The sequence below is a fragment of the Manacus vitellinus genome, unplaced genomic scaffold, assembly GCF_001715985.3.
Source record: "Manacus vitellinus isolate BGI_N305 unplaced genomic scaffold, ASM171598v3 scaffold_9_pilon, whole genome shotgun sequence".
Lineage (NCBI taxonomy): Eukaryota > Metazoa > Chordata > Aves > Passeriformes > Pipridae > Manacus > Manacus vitellinus.
Genome location: NW_021940917.1, coordinates 9,271,919 through 9,292,955, shown reverse-complemented (window position 1 = coordinate 9,292,955; position 21,037 = coordinate 9,271,919). Strand labels below are relative to the sequence as shown.

At 38.0% G+C, this 21,037-nt stretch overlaps 1 protein-coding gene across 1 annotated transcript; it reads left to right on the top strand.

Annotated features, from left to right (window-relative positions):
- The first annotated feature begins 732 nt into the window (after nt 1-732).
- SMC2 (structural maintenance of chromosomes 2) lies at nt 733-20,868 on the top strand. The gene is made up of 24 exons (XM_008923329.3): nt 733-991; nt 1,891-2,040; nt 2,665-2,787; nt 3,690-3,728; nt 3,918-4,028; nt 4,209-4,253; nt 4,697-4,930; nt 5,597-5,746; nt 6,399-6,632; nt 7,470-7,629; nt 9,546-9,663; nt 10,380-10,518; nt 10,767-10,886; nt 11,203-11,407; nt 11,980-12,115; nt 13,082-13,206; nt 13,756-13,949; nt 14,235-14,378; nt 14,625-14,819; nt 15,729-15,929; nt 16,743-16,859; nt 18,147-18,307; nt 19,517-19,664; nt 20,542-20,868. Exons 1-24 carry the CDS (start codon nt 824-826, stop codon nt 20,761-20,763), a joined length of 3,639 nt encoding a protein of 1,212 aa, XP_008921577.1. The 5' UTR covers nt 733-823; the 3' UTR covers nt 20,764-20,868.
- Nucleotides 20,869-21,037: the final 169 nt, after the last annotated feature.

Here is a 21,037-nt window from a genome sequence, read left to right as displayed (position 1 = left end):
ACGGCCGGGGCGTTCGGCGCCAAAATTCGATCGTGCTGGGCGGCGGGAGCGGCTGCGGCGGGTGGCGAGCGAGCCCCCGGATCGGCGAGCGAGGCCCCGGGATTGGCGAGCGGAGCCCCGGGATCGGCGAGCGAGGCCCCGGGATCGGCGAGCGGCCCCGGCGGTGGCGAGTGAGGCACTGGGATCGGGTAGGGGAGCGGAGCTGCCCGCGGCACGGGGGGCTCGTTGGATCGGGGTCCCGGGTGGGCCGCGGGGCAGCGCGATGCCGGCAGCAGGGACCGGGATGGGGCTGTGGTGGGTCCGTGCTTTCGGTGCCTCAGAGCCGGGGCTGCCGCTTTCCTGGGATTCATCCCTCGGGGGCGGTGGGGCTAAGCAGATATAGCAGTCCTGCAGGCGGGAAATGGGGGCTCCGCTTCTGCTGTGTTCCGAAACACCCGGGCCTTTCCTTCCCCTTCGCTGGCTGGCGGCCAGCTTGGTGAAAACCCGGGGTTTTGCCACCAGTCTTCATACAAGTGTCGTGGTGAGCTTTTTGTGAAGTCACGTCTCTTAGAAATGCTGAAGTACAGGTTATTGTTGGGATGTTGCCTGGACCTGAGGTCCACTTGTCATTTCTCGTCTTATAAATGCATGATGTTTTTGTTGTGAAAATCATGTGTTCTTATCATTTTCTCACATGCGTAGCTGTTTGTTTGGCATGCAGTATGATTTATTTGCTTATTCTTTTTTCTTTTATTCTTTGAAATATATAAAATCATAATCCAGATACCCTTCTGTGTGCTACTCGGAGGAATACTTTGTCTGGTCCCTTAGGACCATAGAGAAGATGTACATCAAGTCAATTGTTCTGGAAGGATTTAAATCCTATGCTCAAAGGACGGAAGTTAATGACTTTGACCCATTATTCAATGCCATTACTGGCTTCAATGGTAGTGGCAAGTCCAATATCTTGGACTCTATCTGTTTCGTGTTGGGAATCAGCAATCTGTCACAGGTAAAGGGATGGGGCATTTAGGAAACGTCTTTCTTCTGTTAGCAGCGTTTTGTATTACTATAAGGAGTAATCTCTGATGGGAGACCCGAAGTGGTGCTTCTTGAAAAAATAGTTTTATTTACTTGGATTTTTCATTACATAAAATTGGGTGTCTGACATTCTTTCTCATTCTTACTCTATGGTAAGAATTCAGTAGACTACAGTCGTGAACAGTATGTGGCTTAGAACAATAGACTAAAAATACCCATTTAAAAGGTAGCAATCTCAAGCTGAAGGTCTCTTGCAGCAAAAGGCACTGACTTGTTTATTTGTAAATAAATTTTTTCAGTTCTGGATTGGGTCTTAACATTTGGCCATCTGGTTCATAAGAAAAAAATAAAAAGCTGGTTTTCATGCAATGGCTGCTATTTAAGAGACGATATATCTGCTTTATTCTCATAAAAAAATTGACATTTCTGACATCAATTTGAATCTCTGTCTTAGGATGATTTTTTGATTTCCCTTCTTTTCCACCCTTCTGCCTTCCCCCAGATGTAGACAAATCCAGATGTAGACACATCCAGTAATACTTTCTGAAGCATTTCCCTGTGAACTGCATTATGAATAATAAGTGCTGGTTAAATAAATGTGCTGGTGACTGGCTTTTTTTTAACATCTGTTCAGTGTTTGTCAGGAACCTCATGCAGAAACAATTAGCTAACTAAAACTAGATTGCCACACTCTGCTTGTGGTTTTAGAATAATAGCACCTTGCAGCTCCCATGTATCAGTTCACATGAACTCTTAAATATGCAGCTAGATCTTCATTTTTTTCATTCATTTCTCCAAAACCTACAGTAGTACACTGAAGCCGTGAAATTAATTCTTTCAAAAAAGTATTTATTTGTTCCATGGATTTAGGTGCGAGCTTCCAACTTGCAAGATCTAGTTTATAAAAGTGGGCAAGCTGGAATTACAAAGGCGGTTGTGTCTATTACCTTTGATAATTTGGACAAGAGTCAGAGTCCACTGGGATTTGAAGCTAATGACGAGATCGTTGTGACTAGGCAGGTGAGTCTTTAATATCTGTATTGTTTAGTAACCTAAATACATTTTTGCCATGCTCAACAGAGTGACTGGTCAAGGGAAAAAAAAGGATATTTTTTAAAGTCCTTGAGTTTCTGCAATTACACAGTGTCCTTAGCACAAACTGCAGGAGTAGATCCAGTGTACTAGACAAAATGTTCATAACTCAAGTTCTAATTTTCTATTTAACATTTTGTTTTTGCTTCTGCTTTTGTATCTTCCTCTTAATATCTGAACTGAGTGTTAAATTTGGTCTCCAAGAACAAAGGAACCTTTATTATTCTGATGAAGATTTTGGAGTTTTGGGTTGGGTTTTTTTGTTTTGTTTTGTTTTGTTGGGTTTTTAAAGTAGTGTTCTTGGAAATTTTCTTGTAGTATTGTCCTCAATGACTAATCTTTCTTTTGTTTTATTTAAGTATTTTACATGTCCCTTCAGTCAAACAAGATCTATTTTGATGTTCTGTGTAGTGCACACATATATGTGTACACAAAGATGTAATACAGATGATTTGCTCAGATTTTTTTATTCTTTGTTACAGTTTACATCCTCACAATATCACGTAATTTTTAAACCACTGAAAGTTTCTTCAATTTCTTTTCTTTCTCCAGGTTGTCATTGGAGGTAGAAGTAAGTATCTTATCAATGGTACAAATGCTACCAGCAATCGTGTGCAGGATCTCTTCTGTTCCGTTGGACTCAATGTCAATAATCCTCACTTCCTCATTATGCAGGTATTGTGTGCATCTTTATAAAATCTAGAAAGAATAGAACTTGCACTAAATTTGAGGCAGGATAGATCGTGGGAGAACAGTCAATTTCCTAATTGAAGCAACATCTTATTGAGTAAAAATAAAGTGTGTGTTATGATTTCTAGTACAGCAGTTTGACCCTAAAACACACTGGTAGCACACTGTTAGCAAGGTTTTCTAAAATATATTCCAATTTTATTTTCTTTTTTTTTCTCTTTAACAGATATGTGTTTCTTTTATTATTATGCTGAAATTACAGAGATTTTATTTCCTATTATATGTGTTCCATGTTAGACAGTATTTTGAGTGAAATTGATATATGTGCCTTCTTAAGTAACAATTAATGAAAGAATGCTGGCTAATTGAAAAGTCTCTTATAAACATCAACATAGGGCCTAGGCAAATCCCTGAAATATTTGCAAGGAATAATAAAACAGATCAGGATTTACTCAGTCAAATGTAACTGTCCCAAACTGAGTGGAGGGGTGGGATGTGGCGACAGTTGTGTACATATTCTGCTTCTCCCCAGTTATATATGAGCTACATCTCCAAAAGAACCGGTTTATGAGTAGGAACTTATTCAACATCAGCAACTCAGTAAGACTTTAGAACAAACTGTGCTGTACTCCTTTAAGTTGTAATCAGGAATGTGGAGAATGAGCTTAAAATACCTGTGAGAACCATTTCAAGCTTGTTAACTGAAAGTATGACTTATTTGATCTTTGAATAACAAAACAATTCAGTAAACTAGATTATTCTTATAGTAAAAAAAAAAAAGTGTTTGAACTTAAAATACAACAGTTTTGGGGTTTGGAGTTTTGGTTTTTCTTGTTACTACTGCATGGTACACAAACACTGTTCTTGTTTTGTGTTTCTCTCACCAGGGACAAATTACCAAAGTTCTAAACATGAAGCCACCAGAGGTAGGAAAGTTCTGGGAGTTTTTTTTGTCTGAAGCTTTATTGAATTGTTTTGAATTATTACAAGAATCCATATTTTGGGAGGGGGACAACAAAAATAAAGGTGTTGGAAGGAGATGGGATGTTTCTTCTTATGCTAGATTTGTTCAACTCAGTTGGACATCTCATTTTTGTTGCATTGCTTTGTTTTAGATTTTAGCTATGATTGAAGAAGCGGCTGGTACTAGGCTGTATGAAAGCAAGAGAAATGCTGTCCAGAAAACCATAGAGAAGAAGGAAGCCAAACTGAAAAGCATTGAAACGGTACTACATTTTAGAAAGTATACTTTCTTTCATATTTGTTAAAGATAACTGAATAATTAGTTTAGTGTGGTTTTTAAGTTGTTGAATGTTTCATTTCTGCACCTGGAACTAGATAGTCATGCTTACACATGTTTAGACTTTAAAAAAACCAGAATACAAATGTTCTGTTTTATGTTTCAGGTCTTGAATGAGGAGATAAATCCAAATTTACAGAAACTGAGAGAGGTATGGAAAAATTAAAAGTGAGATAAAGTAGGTCTTTCAAGTGCTGAAAAACTGCTTTCAGCTGCCCTGAACCAGTATGTGTTGGCTAAAACAATAATATGTTTTCAAGCTTTGTAGAATCTTTTGATAGAGAAATGTTATTGTCTTTCCAAATACAGAGAATGTGACATTCAGGACTTCCAAGAAGTCCTAGAGAGAAATGTAGGGAGAAGGAAGAAAACAAAAGAACTAGGTAAAATTAGAAGATAAAAACATGTCTTAGTTCTTAAAAAAACTGGGTCAAGTGGTATTTCTGCTGTGCTGTCAATTATATTAACATGGAGAATCCTTTTTCTTACCTACAAATACCAATGTTTAGAAGTGCTTAGAAGATTTCTACAACAGTCATATGTATCATTATTTTCCTTCAAATTTTAGAATTTATTTTTTTTTGGTCTTTTCAGGGACGAGCAGCCTATCTAGAACACCAGAAATTAGTACGAGAAGCAGAACATTTAAACCGCTATTGTATAGCTTATCAGTTTCTTCTAGCTGAAGAAACAAAGGAATCCTCCAGTGCTACCTTAAAGGAAATGCAGGCTAATGTAGAGAAGCTTCAGGAATCAAAGGCTGAAATTGAACAGAGGGTAAGAAAACTTAATGAAGACATAGTGGAGATGGAAAAGGAGAAGGATAAGGTAAGTGCAAACAGTTATGCTCATCTGAATACTTGAATACAAAGAATTTTATGACATGGGAATAATATTTACAGATAATATACCCTTGAATTTTTATCTTCTTCTGGTGGGTTGCTTAGATTATGCACTATTCATTGTTCTTCTTGGCCATTGTCTAGAAGACACAGTTTTAAAGTTTTGTCTGAAATGCTTTACTTCCAATTGCTGTATATGAAAAATAACCAAAGCACAGAAACTTTGCCCTCATGTTTCCACCTGTGCATTTAATGGTAAGTTTTACCAGACATTTTTTTCTCCCTTTTTGTTTATGTCTCAAAGAAAAAGAAAAGTAAGGAAGCTTTTGTTCAAAAAAAATCAGTATTGACTTCAACTTTGGAGGCAGTAAATTTGATTAGATACAATGGTGCATAGAGTCTTTGGATGTCTAAATCCAACTTCTGTAAAGGGACAGTGTCCCATCATATGGAGTGATGTGGGTCTTCAACTGTAGCTTCAAGTTAGGTTGAATTTCACGGGCAAGAGATATTCTGACCTGTTTCTTTTGAAGTCTGACTGTACACTTGGTCGGATTGCCTTCTACATAAAGCTGTGAACAGAAGATGAAATATTACAGGTACTGTATCAGTCTCAGAGGCTAAATTAACTTTCCTTTATTACTGATTGTAGAAAGTTGGAGGTGTGCTTCGTGCACTGGAAGCTGCCCTTTCAGAAAATCAAAGAGTTAATACCAAAGCACGAAGTGCCCTTGATCTCAAGAAGCAAAACTTAAAAAGTGAAGAAATTAAGTGCAATGAACTGGTAACACGTATGCGGAAGGTAAGTTATTTGTATATAATTTTCTTTACATGCTAAATTAATTCAGACTGTGGGTACAGCTGGTTTTTCTTGCCTGTTACAGTAAGAAAAATCCTGTGATGGGTAAAAAGAACAGGAGAAAAGCAGAAAGAAATGTTAAGGACATTGTTTAATTTGTGCAGCATAAGGTAGTAGGTTCCTATTAGAAGTGGACATGATGCAGACACAAAGCAAGTGCAATAGAAAGTTCTGAACCCTTTATTAACCTGAGGAGAGATCCCTATAGCTTCAAATTATTATGCTGTCTGGACATACGTTACTCTTAAAATTAAATGAGAAATTTCTACCTTGAGTATTTCCGACAGTTGATGTTTTTTATACAAGAGAAGTGCTGAAGATCACTTTTTAGATATTGGGAAGAAAGAGATACTTCTCCTAGTTAGTGGGCAGTTGTCATCACTTCCTGTATTTCCTCTATCTGTAGATCTTTAGTGCACTCATGGGACAAGTACACATTTGAAGACATGCAAAGACATGTAAGATTACAAAATTTGACAAAGGTCATAGAAATGTAGTTGAAACTACTTGTAGCTCCTCGTCTACACATGAATTTCAAGTTAATGGACTCAGATTCTCTTTTCCTTTTTTGTTTTTGTTCTTTGTTTTGCTGAAGGATTCTAAAGCATTGGTGTCAAAGGAGCAAGAGCTTAAGAAGAAAGAGAAAGAACTAAATGCTTTACAGGAAGAAAGTGAAAAAGATGCAGATGCTTTAGCTAGAGCACAAAAACATTTTAATGCTCTATCTGCTGGTGTATCCAACAATAACAATGGGGAAGAAGCTTCTCTTTCTGAGCAGATGATGATCTGCAAAAATGAAATTAGCAAAGCAGTTACGGATACTAAACAGGTAAGAATAAAAGCTCTGCCTGGCTCAGGCCTGTCTTCATGCTTCTTCTGAACGTTGGCTGAAAACTAACTGACACATGCTTGAAAGGTCAGTGAAAAGAGACGCAGATATCTATGCCAGATATTTTACATTTTAGCATATGCGTTAAGGTAACTTCTTGATAAAATATAAACAAAATACCCTTGCATGGGAAAAAGCTGTAACATTGCTCTGAGGAAGTACAGAAACTGGCATTTGAGATATAAAGGGGGAGTCACTGTACTCAAATGGTTGATGGTATTTGATACAAAAAAATAAGATTACTGTCCATGATACATGTTCATACGAAGAGATTTCTGCAGTTAAACTTAATGGAATCAAAATAAAGATGCCTGAGACTGTGATTGGAGAGTTTAGAAGAAACTTTTGTCCTCAGCTAAATTGTGTGCTAGTCACATGACTTAATGCCATTTCTTTTGTCTCAAGATAGGAAACCTCTCCTGGGATAGTTCTAGCAGTGGAATTTAAATTTTCAAAATTGAAAGTGTAGCTTCCTTGTCTCAATTCAGGAAAAATTCCTCTGTAGAAAGTAATAAGAAAGGACTAGCTGTATCCCAGATTATTTTGCTTTGTTTCTTCTCAGGATCTATTCATGTGCTAATTTTACCACAGCTAAATAGAGGATCTATGTTTTTATTTCCAAATAACCTGTGCCATTATTTTCAAAAGCCAAGAGTTCTTTTTGGCATATCTGCAACCAGTGGAAAACTTTACAAATATTTTAGTGCAAACGTTCTAAATCTGCACCTGCAAGATTGTCTTTGAAGATCTGCTTCCATATTTGCTTACTCCTTACAGGCTCAAATGAAGTTGAATTATGCACGAAAAGAATTAAAGACAAGAGAAACTGAAGTTAAAAAGATCGATAAAGGCTACACAAAAGACCAAAACGCATTTGAAGCAGTTGAAAAAATGAAAAAAACCCTGGAGAACCAAATGAAGGAGCTGAACTATACAGGTCTGTACAGACTTCTGGTGCATAATTTTGAGGGAATCTGAAAAGTAGTATAGAAGTGTCGTGAGCTGACCTTGACTGGATGCCGGATACCCCTTAAAGCTGCTCTATCAATCCCCCTCCTCAACTAGACAGAGGAGAGAATATATAGCAAAAGGCTTGTGGGTTGACATAAGGACTGGGGGAGATCCCTTGGCAATTACTGTCACAAGCAAAACAGACTTGATTTGGGGAAATCAATTTAACTTAACTTCCCAGGTTCTATTTCATTCCTGAGTTTCTGTACCTCCTCTCTGTGAGCATTGCAGGGGGACAGGGAATGGGGGCTGCAGTCAGTTCATCATATTTTGTCCCTGTTGCTCCCTCCTCCTCAGCGGAAGGATTTGCACCCTTTCCCTGCTCCACTTTGGGGACCCTCCCACGGGAAACAGTCCTCCACAAACTTCTCCAACTTGAATCCTTCTCATGGACCAGTTCTTCACAAAGAAGACTCTGCATGGGTCCCTCCCATGAGGTGCAGTCCTTCAGGAACTGCTCCAGCATGGGACTCCCACAGGGTCACAAGTCCTGCCAGCAAACCTGCTCCACTGTGGGCTTCCCATGGGGTCATGTCCTCCTTCAGGCATCCACCTGCTCCAGCATGGGGTTCTCCACAGGCTGCAGATGGATTCACTCTGCTGTGAACCTCCGTGGGCTGTAGCAGGACAACCTGCTTCACCATGGTCTGCACCATGGGCTACAGGGGAATCTCAGCTCTGGCACTTGGAGCACTTCCTCCCTGTCCTTCACTGGTCTTGGTGTCTTCAGGGCTGTTCCTCTCACATATTCTCACTCTTCTCTCTGGCTGCTGCAGATTGATTTGGGTCTTTTTCCCCTTCTATAATATGTTATCCCAGCGGTGCTACCACCACCAGTGATGGTCTTGGCCTTGGCCAGCAGTGGATCCATCTTGGATCCGGCTGGTGGACACAGAAGAGAAGGAAAATAAAAGCATTTAGCTCTCTGCTTCTCATTAGGAATCAGGAGGCAACATCCAACCACTTCCTGAGAAGTAGGACCTCAGCATGCATAGGGGCTCTTTTGGAAGACAAAGGCTTTAATAATGCATGCTCCCTCCCCCCTTCCTTTCTCTTAACTTTTACTGCTGAGCACACCTTTATATAATATGGAATATCCCTTGGGTCCCATATCCTGGCTATGTCCTCTCCGAGCCTCTTGCCCACCTCCAGCCTACTGGCTTTTGGAAGAGGGGTTGGAGCGAAGCCAGCACCACTCAGCAAAGGCCAAAACACTGGTGTTATACCAGCTACTATTTTCTATTAGAAATACAAAGTACAGCTTTATGTGGCTGCTGTGGGAAATATTAACTCCATCCCACTCAGACCTAATGCAGGAGGGAAATGAAAAACCAAGTATTCTGTTTTCATGCGCAAAGAAATTTCTCTGGTCAAAGCTCTGCAAACTCTTACCTTCCGCAGAAAGTAGCTTAAAATAATTTGATTTTATAAACTTTAGGCCAAGTGTTTTCAAGTTGGATGGAAAATTTAAATTCTAGCAAAAATTTACATGAATGAAGTGACCAGTGTCCCTGTTCACTCCTAGTTTTTCTCACCTAAAAGACTTCTTAAAGTTTGTTTCTCATGCCAGGTAAAGTATGTTCCAGACACTACTCAAAACTCAACTGATATTCCAGAATGGCATTTGGAGAAGCACATTACACTTTAAACATTTTTTTTTACATGTTTGGTATTGTGATGGTGTTAATTTGTCTAAACTGAAAATTTACAAAGAACTTTAGAAAGTCTTTGAATTAAATATTCGCTACATATGTGTAGATTAAACAGTGTAGGTTACCAGTTTTTAAGCTGACAGATTTTCTGTACTCTGGATGTATGCCTGCTGCCTGTTCAACTCTGAAGAAGAGAAAGAAGCAGCCCTTCCAGCAAAGAAAAAGGCATTGACTTCTGATATCAGCCGGCTGAGAGAATTGTATGAAGGTTTAATGGCAAAGTTTCCGCATCTACAGTTTGAGTACAAGTAAGATCTCTGCGTGATCCTGAACATTACGTGGAAGTGCTTTTTGGGGCCTTTTGTGCATGGCTCATGGGACTTAACAGATAATTCCACCAATGGCTTAGATGTTGCTTTCCTGTTAGTGTCAGTGAATAATGACTGTGTTACCTGCGCTGCAAAGTGAAGGGGGAGGTGGGGCGGAAAGTCAGGAAATGTTACGGTCTTACCAAAGTCACTAGGACTTAGAAGTTTTGTCTGATGGTTAACTCCAGTAGCTAAAGCCATAGAATCCAAGGGTCTAAACTGCAAAAATGTGTAATCCTTACTTCCAGAGTCCTGCCTGTGGACCTCTGGTGGAGGTCAGCGTTGCCACCTGTCTCCACTAATCAAATACCTTTATCCCAAGGTTTATGGTTTATGTAATAGTCAGGATGAACATACTCCCATAGCTGTGATAATGAGAGAACCTATTGGAAAAATCAGTTGAAAACTGTGTGAACAAATCATAGTAAAATCAGGAAGAACATTTGTTTAATGACTACATAACTAACTCCTCATTGGCAAATCTCTTGCCCTGAATTATTTAATTTAACCACTTTCTGTGTGTTTGGTTTTCTTTTCTAATAGAATTTAGAATTTCCTACACAAGTATAATAAGCATCACGAGTTTTAAATATAATATTTTTTAAGATGTGTGAGAGAAAACCAACATGATTATTATAACTTATATTTATTTTCAGACATCCAGAAAAAAATTGGAATCCAAGCCATGTGAAAGGTCTTGTTGTGACTCTTATAATTGTGAAAGATCTATCCAAAGCAAAAGCCCTGGAGGCAGTGGCTGGGGGGAAACTCTATAATGTTATTGTGAACACAGAGGTAAGTTTATTGCATTAGTACAAGAACTCTGGACTTTGAGATGTGGTTTTGTGATTCAGGGCTGGCAAGCATGTGCATTGTTACTGAATGCTTAGGAGGGGGTTTGGACCACGTACATGTTTAAATTGGGTCAAGAGTGTCATGCATAGTTAGTGGCAACAATGTGTTCTTTTTCCAATGCCCTGTTGTCTGTCTTTACAAAATCAGTTGTGTATTCAGTTATGCTTTGTAACTCTTTTTCATTTGAGGTGACTGGCAAAAAGCTTTTAGAAAAGGGTGAACTAAAGCATCGATACACTGTCATTCCACTAAACAAAATTTCAGCCAGGTGTGTTCCACCAGAGATGGTCAAATTGGCCCAAAGCTTGGTATGTGGATAATACACTATTTACACTATATTGCTTGTGTCCTGTTTTCGTTTTGTTTCTGTGTTGAAAACATGAGCTTCTTAATGGTTTTACTAGTAAGAATTTTTATAGGGTTTGAGAGCATATTGACTTTTTTCTTTTATATCCTTTCAGCTATGCAATTTTTAAATGGCTATTAATTATTTCACTAGTAAATGAAATAGTTTTAAAATGTAGTGATGCTTTTAGAAAGTGTTTTTATCAAAAAAAGACAAAAATTAAATTTGAAAATTCTTATAACTTGAGGCATACTAACTGGATTCCATTTTATTTCTAGGTTGGTCATGATAACTTGCATTTAGCCCTTGCTGCAGTTGAATATGAATCTGAACTGCAGAAAGCAATGGAATATGTCTTTGGGACAACACTGATCTGTAATAACATGGATAATGCTAAGAAAGTGACCTTTGACAAAAGGATAATGACAAGAAGTGTTACTCTTGATGGAGATGTGTTTGACCCCCAAGGCACTCTGCATGGAGGCAATTTCTGGTTTTATTCCTATATTAATATCATGTGTCTGTTGATGTGTTTACTGCTCTGCATGCTTTCTGTAAAAATGAACAGTAACTTTTTGTGTAGACTCATACTGGGAATGATATCATCTGTTTAAACTAAGATTGTCTTGAGCTGAAATAATAATAATTAGATTAAGAAAAAATAATGGAAAACTATTTGCATAAAGTAATTTAGATTTTAAGTATTTAAATCCTGGTTGTATAATCCTCTTGGAAGGAGAAGTGCTTTATATTCAAGCACTTTTTTAAGTAATTCATAATGGATTTGAGATAATTTCATAGATTATGAAAAGTTAGTTCTTTGCACAAGACATGCATGTGTGATATTCAAAGCCTGCAGAACTAAGTTTTGTAACAGAGGAGACATTTTTTCTCCATGAGAACTCCTTACTTTAGCCTGGCTGACATATCTGTTTTGCAACTAAAATAAATCACCAACCTGCATCATTATTAACGTTTAGAATTTGCTATTACCAGTAGTGAATCCACTAGTCTGATTCCTATTAGACTGGCTTTTTATTTTTTTCACTGAACAGGTGCGTCCTCACAGGCTGTACCAATATTATCTAAACTTCAGGAAATAAAAGATATTGAAGCAGAACTCAAGACAAAGGAATCTGAACTTGAGGCTGTAGAGAATGAGTTGGCAAGCTTGAAGAAGGTTGCTGAAAAGTAAGGTTTGCACTAAAAAATGTGTATCATTGCTCTTATGTGACTGAGTAAATTTAATATAAAGAAGTGTTTTGGGAGGCCACAGGGCGTGTTGAGATTGGAGAAATACGGAGAAAATTATTCCCTTTCTCCCTCCTGCCGCAGTTTAATTTGTAAGTTCAGCAATCAAAAGGAAATTTAGCTTATAGATAACATATGTAAGAAAACTTTGTTTTGAGTAATACAGGGGGAAAAAAAAGTATACGTTGATGTCTACTTTAAATCACTTGCAGTTTTCTAAAGTTTCATGAAGTCCACTGAAGAATGGATCTGTTCAACCATATTAACAGCCATACAGAGTTCCAGTTTGTGATATCTCTTGCTTTTCTTGCAAGAAAATGTAAAGATGCTAAAAAGGAGTATTACTGTTTAATGATTTAAATTATGTAATTTTAAATATATTTGATTTTCAGCTACTCAATTACTGAACATCTTTTTAAAAGATCAAATAGAAAAATGTGTTAGTTGTGCGGAATGCCATGAGAAGGTAGTGTTGCATACTATGCTATCTACCAGCTGGATTTATTTTTAAAAATTGTTTTGAGTTGCAGTAGACTTCCAGAAGTATAGCCAAAAGTTAAAAAGGACTTCTGCTTTTAGATATTTTTTCTTTAATATTTCAGCCTAGCATCTGTCATAATGCTGGTTTCAAAAACAGTGATCTCTGAATTGCAGTTGTTTTTGATATCTCTGATTGGGGCTACATAGCAGGAGTTACATATATGATAACTTGCATATCTACAAACCTCACAATTGCTATTAGAGCAATTAAATCAGACTTTTATTCATTTAAGTGTATTTGTCCTACTGTCATCACTATACTCATATTAGAATGGGAATATAGGTTATTTATCCACTCACTTCAACTTTGGAAGGGAGATGCTGTGTACCCCTCAATACAGGAGTGTGTCACTGCTGTCTTCAAAGGTACCGGCAACTGAAGCAGCAATGGGAGATGAAGTCTGAGGAAGCAGAGCTGCTGCAAAAGAAGCTCCATCAAAGTGCTTATCACAAACAAGAGGAAGAGCTGCTTGCCCTGAAGAAAACCATTGGTGACAAATATGTTCTTACTCTTTTAATTGAAAATCAACTGCTGAGAGTGAGATGGATATCAAGCTGTTTGAATTTGCTTAGTAAGAAAGTGTTGAAAAGAAGTAGCGTTCATATAGCTAAGGAAAAATGTAAAAGCACAAAATGCAGCAACCAGTAAAACATAAAGACAAAAATGGACAGAAGCGATACATATCTAGACACAGTATTCTAGGGGTAAGGTATCTTGTTAGGTAGCCATCTGATTAATTACTTCTTGATCATGCAATGTGGCATATGCTTGTCCCTGTAAAAAAAAAAAAAAGAAAATATGCCTTTTTTCTTTTCTTAATTTTAATGACTGGTTGTCTGTTTGGTTCCCTACCAAGAACTAGTGACAACAGCACACTGTCTTAGGATAATTAGTGAAATATCTGACTTCAGTAACTAGCGAGTTTACAACAACTTTTTTTCTGTTGGGGGCAAAGACAGATTTATTTCAGTTGGAGTTTAGGATGTAAATTTAAAGATGAAAATAGTGCCCACTCTCACTACTATACTTCTTGATTCAGCGGAGTGTGAAGAGACATTAAACAAAACTGAAGAGAGCAAAAAGAAAGCAGAAGACAAATACAGGGAATTAGAGAAAAAAATGAAAAATGCAGAAGCAGAATGTATAGAAGAACGAAAAAATGCTGAGCAGGCATTAGCTGTTGCCAAGAAAAACGCAGATGCTTCAAGCAAAAAAATAAAAGATATGCAACAGGTAAAACTTCACCTTTGTTGGCAGTTTTCTCAATGATAAAGTGGTTGCAGAAATCAGAAAGTTTGATTCTCCTGAGGTTTTAATACTATCAGTTCTGAGACTTAATATACTGACGTAGGAATTGCTGAGGTTTTTTGTTTGTGGATTTTGTTGTGGGTTTTTTTTTGTGAGATTGTCCCCTTGCTGAAGAACGAGTGCTATTAATTTTCTACAGCATTTACTACATCAAACTGAATCTTAATTCTTTCCATTTTATCTGCCATAAATTGGAAAACATCTCTTCAGGAAGTCCAAGCTTTAGTTCTGGAACTTGAAGAGCTGAAACAAGAACAGGCTTCCTGTGAACACCAGATAGCAGCTGCAGAGGAAGCAATCAAATCCTACAAGGAGCAAATTGATGCTATGGCAGCTGAGGTGGCTAAGACAGAGGTAAACATGAATACTGTGTTTCATTATCCATTTTGATGTTACTGAAGGTGTGATCCCCTAAAGCTCACACTACAATGTATATTTTGCTCTTCAGATTTGCTTACCAGCACTCAATCCGCCCAGGTAGTTATTTTTTTGCTTGGTTTTCACATGTGAATTTTTTCTACTTGCTGTGTCTGTTCTAGTAAGGGTCTAACACCAGCCTTTATAAGAGGCTAATAAACACCTGTTTGATTTGCTTTTCAGGAATCTGTAGAGAAATCACAGAAGGAGCTGGCCAAGGAAAAGGAAGTAATCGCATTACATGATAATGCAATTAAAGACAAATCTGCAGAGATGCTAAAATACAGAGAACAGAATAATGAATTACATATTAAGATTAAAGAATTAGAACATGACATCATCAAATGTCAACAAGAGGCTGCTGATGCTGCTGCCAAGGTATTTCAGAATTGTACTTTTCTTTCCATCTTGTGGCCAGGAGTGGTTATTTCCCTTGCTAAGTGCAAAGGAACTTTTTCTTAAGCACTATCATATTTGCAATCCTTGATGTAAAAAGTTTTATCCCAGGAGGAGGGAGTGAAAATTGTACATTGTAACAGAGCTTATCTGTAGGGACTAACAGAGAGTAGATCGCAGTGAGAAGGTGATCACTAAGAACAATCTAACTGTATGGACAAATTAGGTAACTAATTACAGGGGGCAATTCCAAGATTTAGTGACATTAGTGTAGTCCAGATATAGAGAAAAAAGTGTTTCAATTAAGTAAGATATATATGAAAGCTACCTTAAAATCTTGGTTTGTGTACAGTCAAGGAAATTACCTGAAACAATGTAAAGATATGTGTTGGGAGAATCTTAGATGATGCAGGACATACTGCTGCAGGCCTGTTTGCACAATCCAGCCTGCGTGCTGGACGGAGGGGAACTGTGTCCTTGAGCAGCAGATTTGAAAAAGCTGCATAGAGGTAAACAAGAGAAGAGGATGTTATCCAGGGTGGGAGAAACCTGAAGAGGGGAGGGCCTGAAAAGGTCAGAGCACGTGCCTTGGCTAGGAGAGGGAATAAAGTTATAGCTAGAGCGTGTGAACCCTGTAGGACCCTTGATAATGTGTGTATTTTTTGGAATAAAGCGGAGCATTGACTGTACCTCCATGAGGATGTGTCTTTGACTCTGGAGCTCCTTTTTGCATCTTCTCGTTTTAGATATGCACCTGTGCTGCATTGGGATAGAAGAATTAATGTTGTAGAGTAATTTTAGCATGTTGATTTTTTTTTTCTGTTTTCTTATTTTATTCTTGCCATTTGAGAAGGGTTTGGGGAAGGCCTCAGCATATCTTCTTGTTTACAGATGAACAAAATGCTGACAGAGCACAAGTGGATAGCTTCAGAAAGACCATTCTTTCGTCAGCCAAACACAGCCTATGATTTCGAAAGTGGCGATCCTAAAGAAGCATTTCAAAGGCTGCAGAAATTGCAGGAGCATGTAGACAAGCTGGGAAAGAATGTGGATGCGAGAGCTATGAACGTGCTCTCTGACACAGAGGAGAGGGTAACCATTTCTGTACTTTAACCTAAAAAGATTGCATAGGTTGGGTATAGGTTATACACATATATATAACGTAGCTTTGTTTTCATATGCTCTATTTCTGAATACACCAAAAACTAGACCTTCATGAGGTAGCAGGAAATCTTTTGCTGGATCTTTTATACTAATCTTACATCTCTGAACTGTTCAGTTGCACACCAGTTTTATAGGTTATTCATAGTCTTGACTTTGGATGGTAAAAAGAGTTATTTTATTATTTCCTATCCCAGTCCATCCTAAGCTGCAGTGTTAGGCAAGCTTTGTGGTATCTATTAGAGTATCTGAGAACTATATACTGTCATAAAAGTTGCAGATCAAAAAATTATTCATCTTCAAGCATGATAGCTTGAAGGTGTTCCAGAGTTATCTCAAATTAATCTGTATCTTCAGGCTATTCCAGGATTGTCTCAAAACTGCCCACTGACTCACACTTCAACTTCTCTGGTACTGTTTCCTCCTATCAGCCTCCAGAAGCATGCTTTCTTCTATGGAAAAGCAAATTATGATTAACGAAACACAATTAACTTGGAAGTGCAATTTTCAAAGTAATGTTGGCCTTCCCCTTTGCCGATTGTTGAAAATTCTGATGCTTTAATTTGCAAATAATATCCCCAGATTTACCTCCTTCATGCAGCTAAATGAATACACTGGATTTCAATCTCATGTTTAATGACTATTTCATAGTTAAAAAATGACATGGTAAAGCTGTAAGAGTGGCACAAAATTTATTTTGGCACAAAGTTCATTAAAATCAATCTTTTCTTCTCATTTCTTTAGTACAATGACTTAATGAAGAAAAAAAGAGTTGTAGAGAGTGACAAGTTAAAAATTCTTGCAGTTATTGAAGAGCTTGACCAGAAGAAAAATGAAACTTTAGATATTGCTTGGAAAAAGGTATGAAACTTGAAATCTGATCTTCATGTTTTATCAGAACATCAGATTTGGTTTAGATTACTGTTTTGTGTATTTCCACAGGGAAGAAGTCTCTTTTCAGAACTAATGTCCCTTGCCTAGTATTTAAATTACAAAACAACCACTTCATTTCTCCTGTTTAATCTCACTTTTGAGAATAAGACATTCTCTGAGAATTGTAATGAACCAGTTAAACCTGCAAAACTACTTTACCATTCTCTTTTAGTGCCCACAAAAATTTAAGGAAAGTTACACTACTGGCCTGCTGAAATACAGGGATTTCTTTTTTATTTTTATCTTAAAGCAATATTTCACCAGAGTTAAAATCTTCTGGTTCCCTGTAGCCCCCTACAATGTGGGGCTGTGGACCTGGGGTACTGTTCCAGTTGCTGATAGGATACTTAATATTGGGTTAGAGCAACATCTGATTTATGTTTCTGTTACCTAAGCACTCTGCCTTCTTACTAGTTCTCTCATATAATGAACTATAAAAAAGTATAAAATCTTCTCTTTCTACATGGGAAGCTTTTGACACATTCTTTTCCACTGCACCAGGAGAACTTGTTCTTTTTGGCCTTTGAGAAAATCGATTTTATCTAAGACTGAATTACACACAGACAAAGTATTGGTTTTAATTACTACTGCCTGTACTCAATATATCACTGACAAAATGGTGCCTTTTCATTTCAAAAATCTTGTTTCGGAAAAATCGGTGAACTCTATTCCAAAGCATCGGGTAGTGGAATAAGTGTCTTTTCAGATACATTCTTTAACCTTGAAAGTTTTAATCTGCATTTACAAAGTTGCATCTCATCCAATACCTGGGCATTGCTTAAGCAAACCTGGGAAGAATAAGGGGGGGGAGGATGCCAGCATGTACCTCTTACATGGTGATTATACTTTTACTAGTCCTTTAATTAGCTGGGAGAAATCACAGTTTACCAGTTTATAAAACTGTGTTAAGGCATAACTGTTTCCCTGGCTGATAGCATAAAGAAGCCTTTCCATACTTCTGTCATTTGATCCTTCTAAAATGCTTAGTGTGAGGTGTCATATATCCTTTGGTGTTGCTTCTCTTTTCAGTACAGAAAAAATAAGATTCTGTATGCTAGTATTTTCTCATTATCCTGTATGTCCAAATCTTCAAGACATGAGTTACTGGGTTAAACTGGGCAAGATGTCTTGAGCTTTGTGCAGCTTTTACCATTTTTGCTCTTTGGGCTCTTGATTCAAAGCATATTCATACATCTTCTGTGGTCTGACTTCTAGGTGAATGAAGACTTTGGTTCGATTTTCTCAACACTCCTGCCAGGAGCCAAAGCTATGCTGGTAGCCACTAAAACCAACAATGTCTTGGATGGTATGGAGTTCAAAGTTGCCTTAGGAAACACCTGGAAGGAAAACTTAACAGAACTTAGTGGAGGACAAAGGTTGGTGAATATATTTGTTTTCTGTTGTGGTTGTGTATATAATTGATACATCTAACTAATTATAGTTCTGAAAAGCAAAAAAATTAATCTTTTCCCTTCTCAAGTTAGGGACTCTTCCTCCTCCCAAACTGACTCAGTATTGGAAGCACTATTCATTCTGACTTAGAAAAATGCATTACTTGACATAAAATAACAAACAAGATTTTAGTCCATGAAGAAGTGACAAAACAAATGAGTTGACTAGTGAGAAAACTGCAGTTAACTCTAGGTAGTACTGATGTAGTGTTGAATTAAGTGCTCCTCTCTTTAAACTGTAATCTTAAAAATCTATATAGACAAGATTTGCCCCAGTATAAAAGTAGTATCATGGCAACAGTTTTCATCTCCAGTGACTACAGCTACTGTGTAGGGTTTGTGCTGCTTTGCAAGGAAAAAAAATCTAACAAATTGAAAATCAGAAACAGAATTCTGGAAGAGGTGAGACAGATACAGAACTTTCTAAGGACAGAACACTTCAAGAACTGTACACTGAAAAAGATCTTTGCAAAACTCAGAATTGAAAATAGACAGAGCAACAGCGTAATTTTAAATATTGTCACGCAACTAACCTGATCTTTTGATAAAAGAGTAAGTAACATTTGACATTTCTGACAGAATACTTCACATTTTGAAATGGGAAGCTGTCATTCCATCGAGAAAGCATTTTAGAATCATAGAATTGTTTAGGTTGGAAAAGCTCTCTAAGATCATAAAGTTCAACCATTAACACTGCCAGGTTGACCACTAAGCCATGTCCCTAAGCACCACATCCATACATCTTCAAAATCCCTCCATGGATGATGACTCAAATCACTTCCTTGCACAGCCTGTTCCAATGCTTGATAACCATTTCAGTGAAGAAATTTTTCCCAATATCTAATCTACACCTCCCCTGGTGCAGCCTGAGGCCGTTTCCACTTATTCTGTCACTTGTTTCCTGGGAGAAGAGACCAATCCCCACCTGGCTACAACCTCCTTTCAGGCAGTTGTAGAGGGCAATAAGGTCTCCCCTGAGCCTCCTTTTCTCCAGGCTTAACAACCACTACCTGCTCCTCACAGGACTTGTGCTCCTGCCCCTTCATCACCTTCATTGCCTTTCAACAATTGCTTTCATAAGCCAAAGCCTTTCAGACAAGAGAGTAAATCATAACTTTCTTTTCTCCATCCTAGATCATTGGTGGCCTTATCCTTGATTTTAGCCATGCTTCTCTTCAGGCCTGCCCCAGTGTACATCTTGGATGAAGTGGATGCAGCCCTTGATCTCTCTCATACCCAAAATATTGGGATGATGCTTCAAACTCATTTCAGACGCTCCCAGGTATGATCTTGAAACTATTGTGGTCATAGAACGGTTTGGGTTGGAAGGGGCCAGACAGCTTCCACCGGACCAGATTGCTCAGAGCTCCGTCCCTTATTGTGAGAGGCAGTCTGCCACTGAGGACTCTGAGCTGTTCTGTTCACCTGTTTTATTCCAGGAACGTGTGTTGCATTTCTGAGTTGTTTCAACTGGAAGTTACACTGATGATATGGCAATGGTGAAACTTCAACGTTTTAATGTAAGCTGTTGCTGCAGTGGTTAGAAGACAGGTAGTAATAGGAAAGATTGCTGATCAGTTTCAGGCATGATCCACATCCTGAATTTTTTCCTAGAGTTCTTTAACATGAGGTAAAAAATATTTCATGCTGACCTTAGAAAAATAGGCCAGGCACTAGTGGAAAGAATCTCTGTATCACTGTGACCTATACATGAAAAAAAAGGTAGTACATGTCTCTATTTGGTGTTAAGACCTTTTCAAATTATCAGAGAAAGGAAGGGGGAACATTTGTTACCGGCATTGTAAAATGATTTGAACAGTATCTTTTGACTATGAAAGATCCTGCATTCTTACAAAATTAGTGGCAACATTTTTTTTCCAGTGTCTGATGCACCATAAATGGGTATCCAGGGTTGTGGACTGTATCCCAGGCCAAGCACTGGGATAGGGACAGGGATGTATGTTACTAGCTGCAGAAAATGTCTGGCCTGTGGGTCTGCAGGGCTTTGGTTACATTTAGAATATTCTCTTAAGAATTACCACCAAGTTTCTAGCCAAATAAAGTAAAAGGACTTCTCTCTTTGGAGGCCTTTTCCATTGTTGCTTAAAGTCTGTATTTGGATAGCAGCATTTACTTCAAGCTTTTCTGTTTTCTTTTAGTTTATTGTGGTGTCCTTGAAGGATGGAATGTTCAGCAACGCAAATGTCCTCTATAAGACCAGGTTTTTGGATGGAGTATCCACTATCACAAGATACAGTCAGTTTCAAAGAAGACCTATTAGGTCTCCTGACAAGAAATCCAAGAGAACATGTAGGAACTCTGAGAGACCACCAGCAAAACGGAGAAACAATGGCCCTCAATTTGTGGAATGCGCTCCTTAAGTGTTTTGTCTTACTTTGAAAAGTCTTTTTAAAAAGCTCTTTTAAAATTCCAAACATTAAAATTTTAACATTCCTTAGTGTCTTAACTGTACTATTTTGAAAAAAGGTTTGAATAAAGCCGTCTGTACTATTAGCTAAGCTGACCACATTTATTCCTCTTGGTGTCCCATAAGTAATTCCTATCATCCCTCTGTAAGCATTTACACAGAAATGTATATAAGCAGTAGCTCTGTAAGCTTAACAGGAGGAACTGAAGGCACTGAAGCCATAGAAT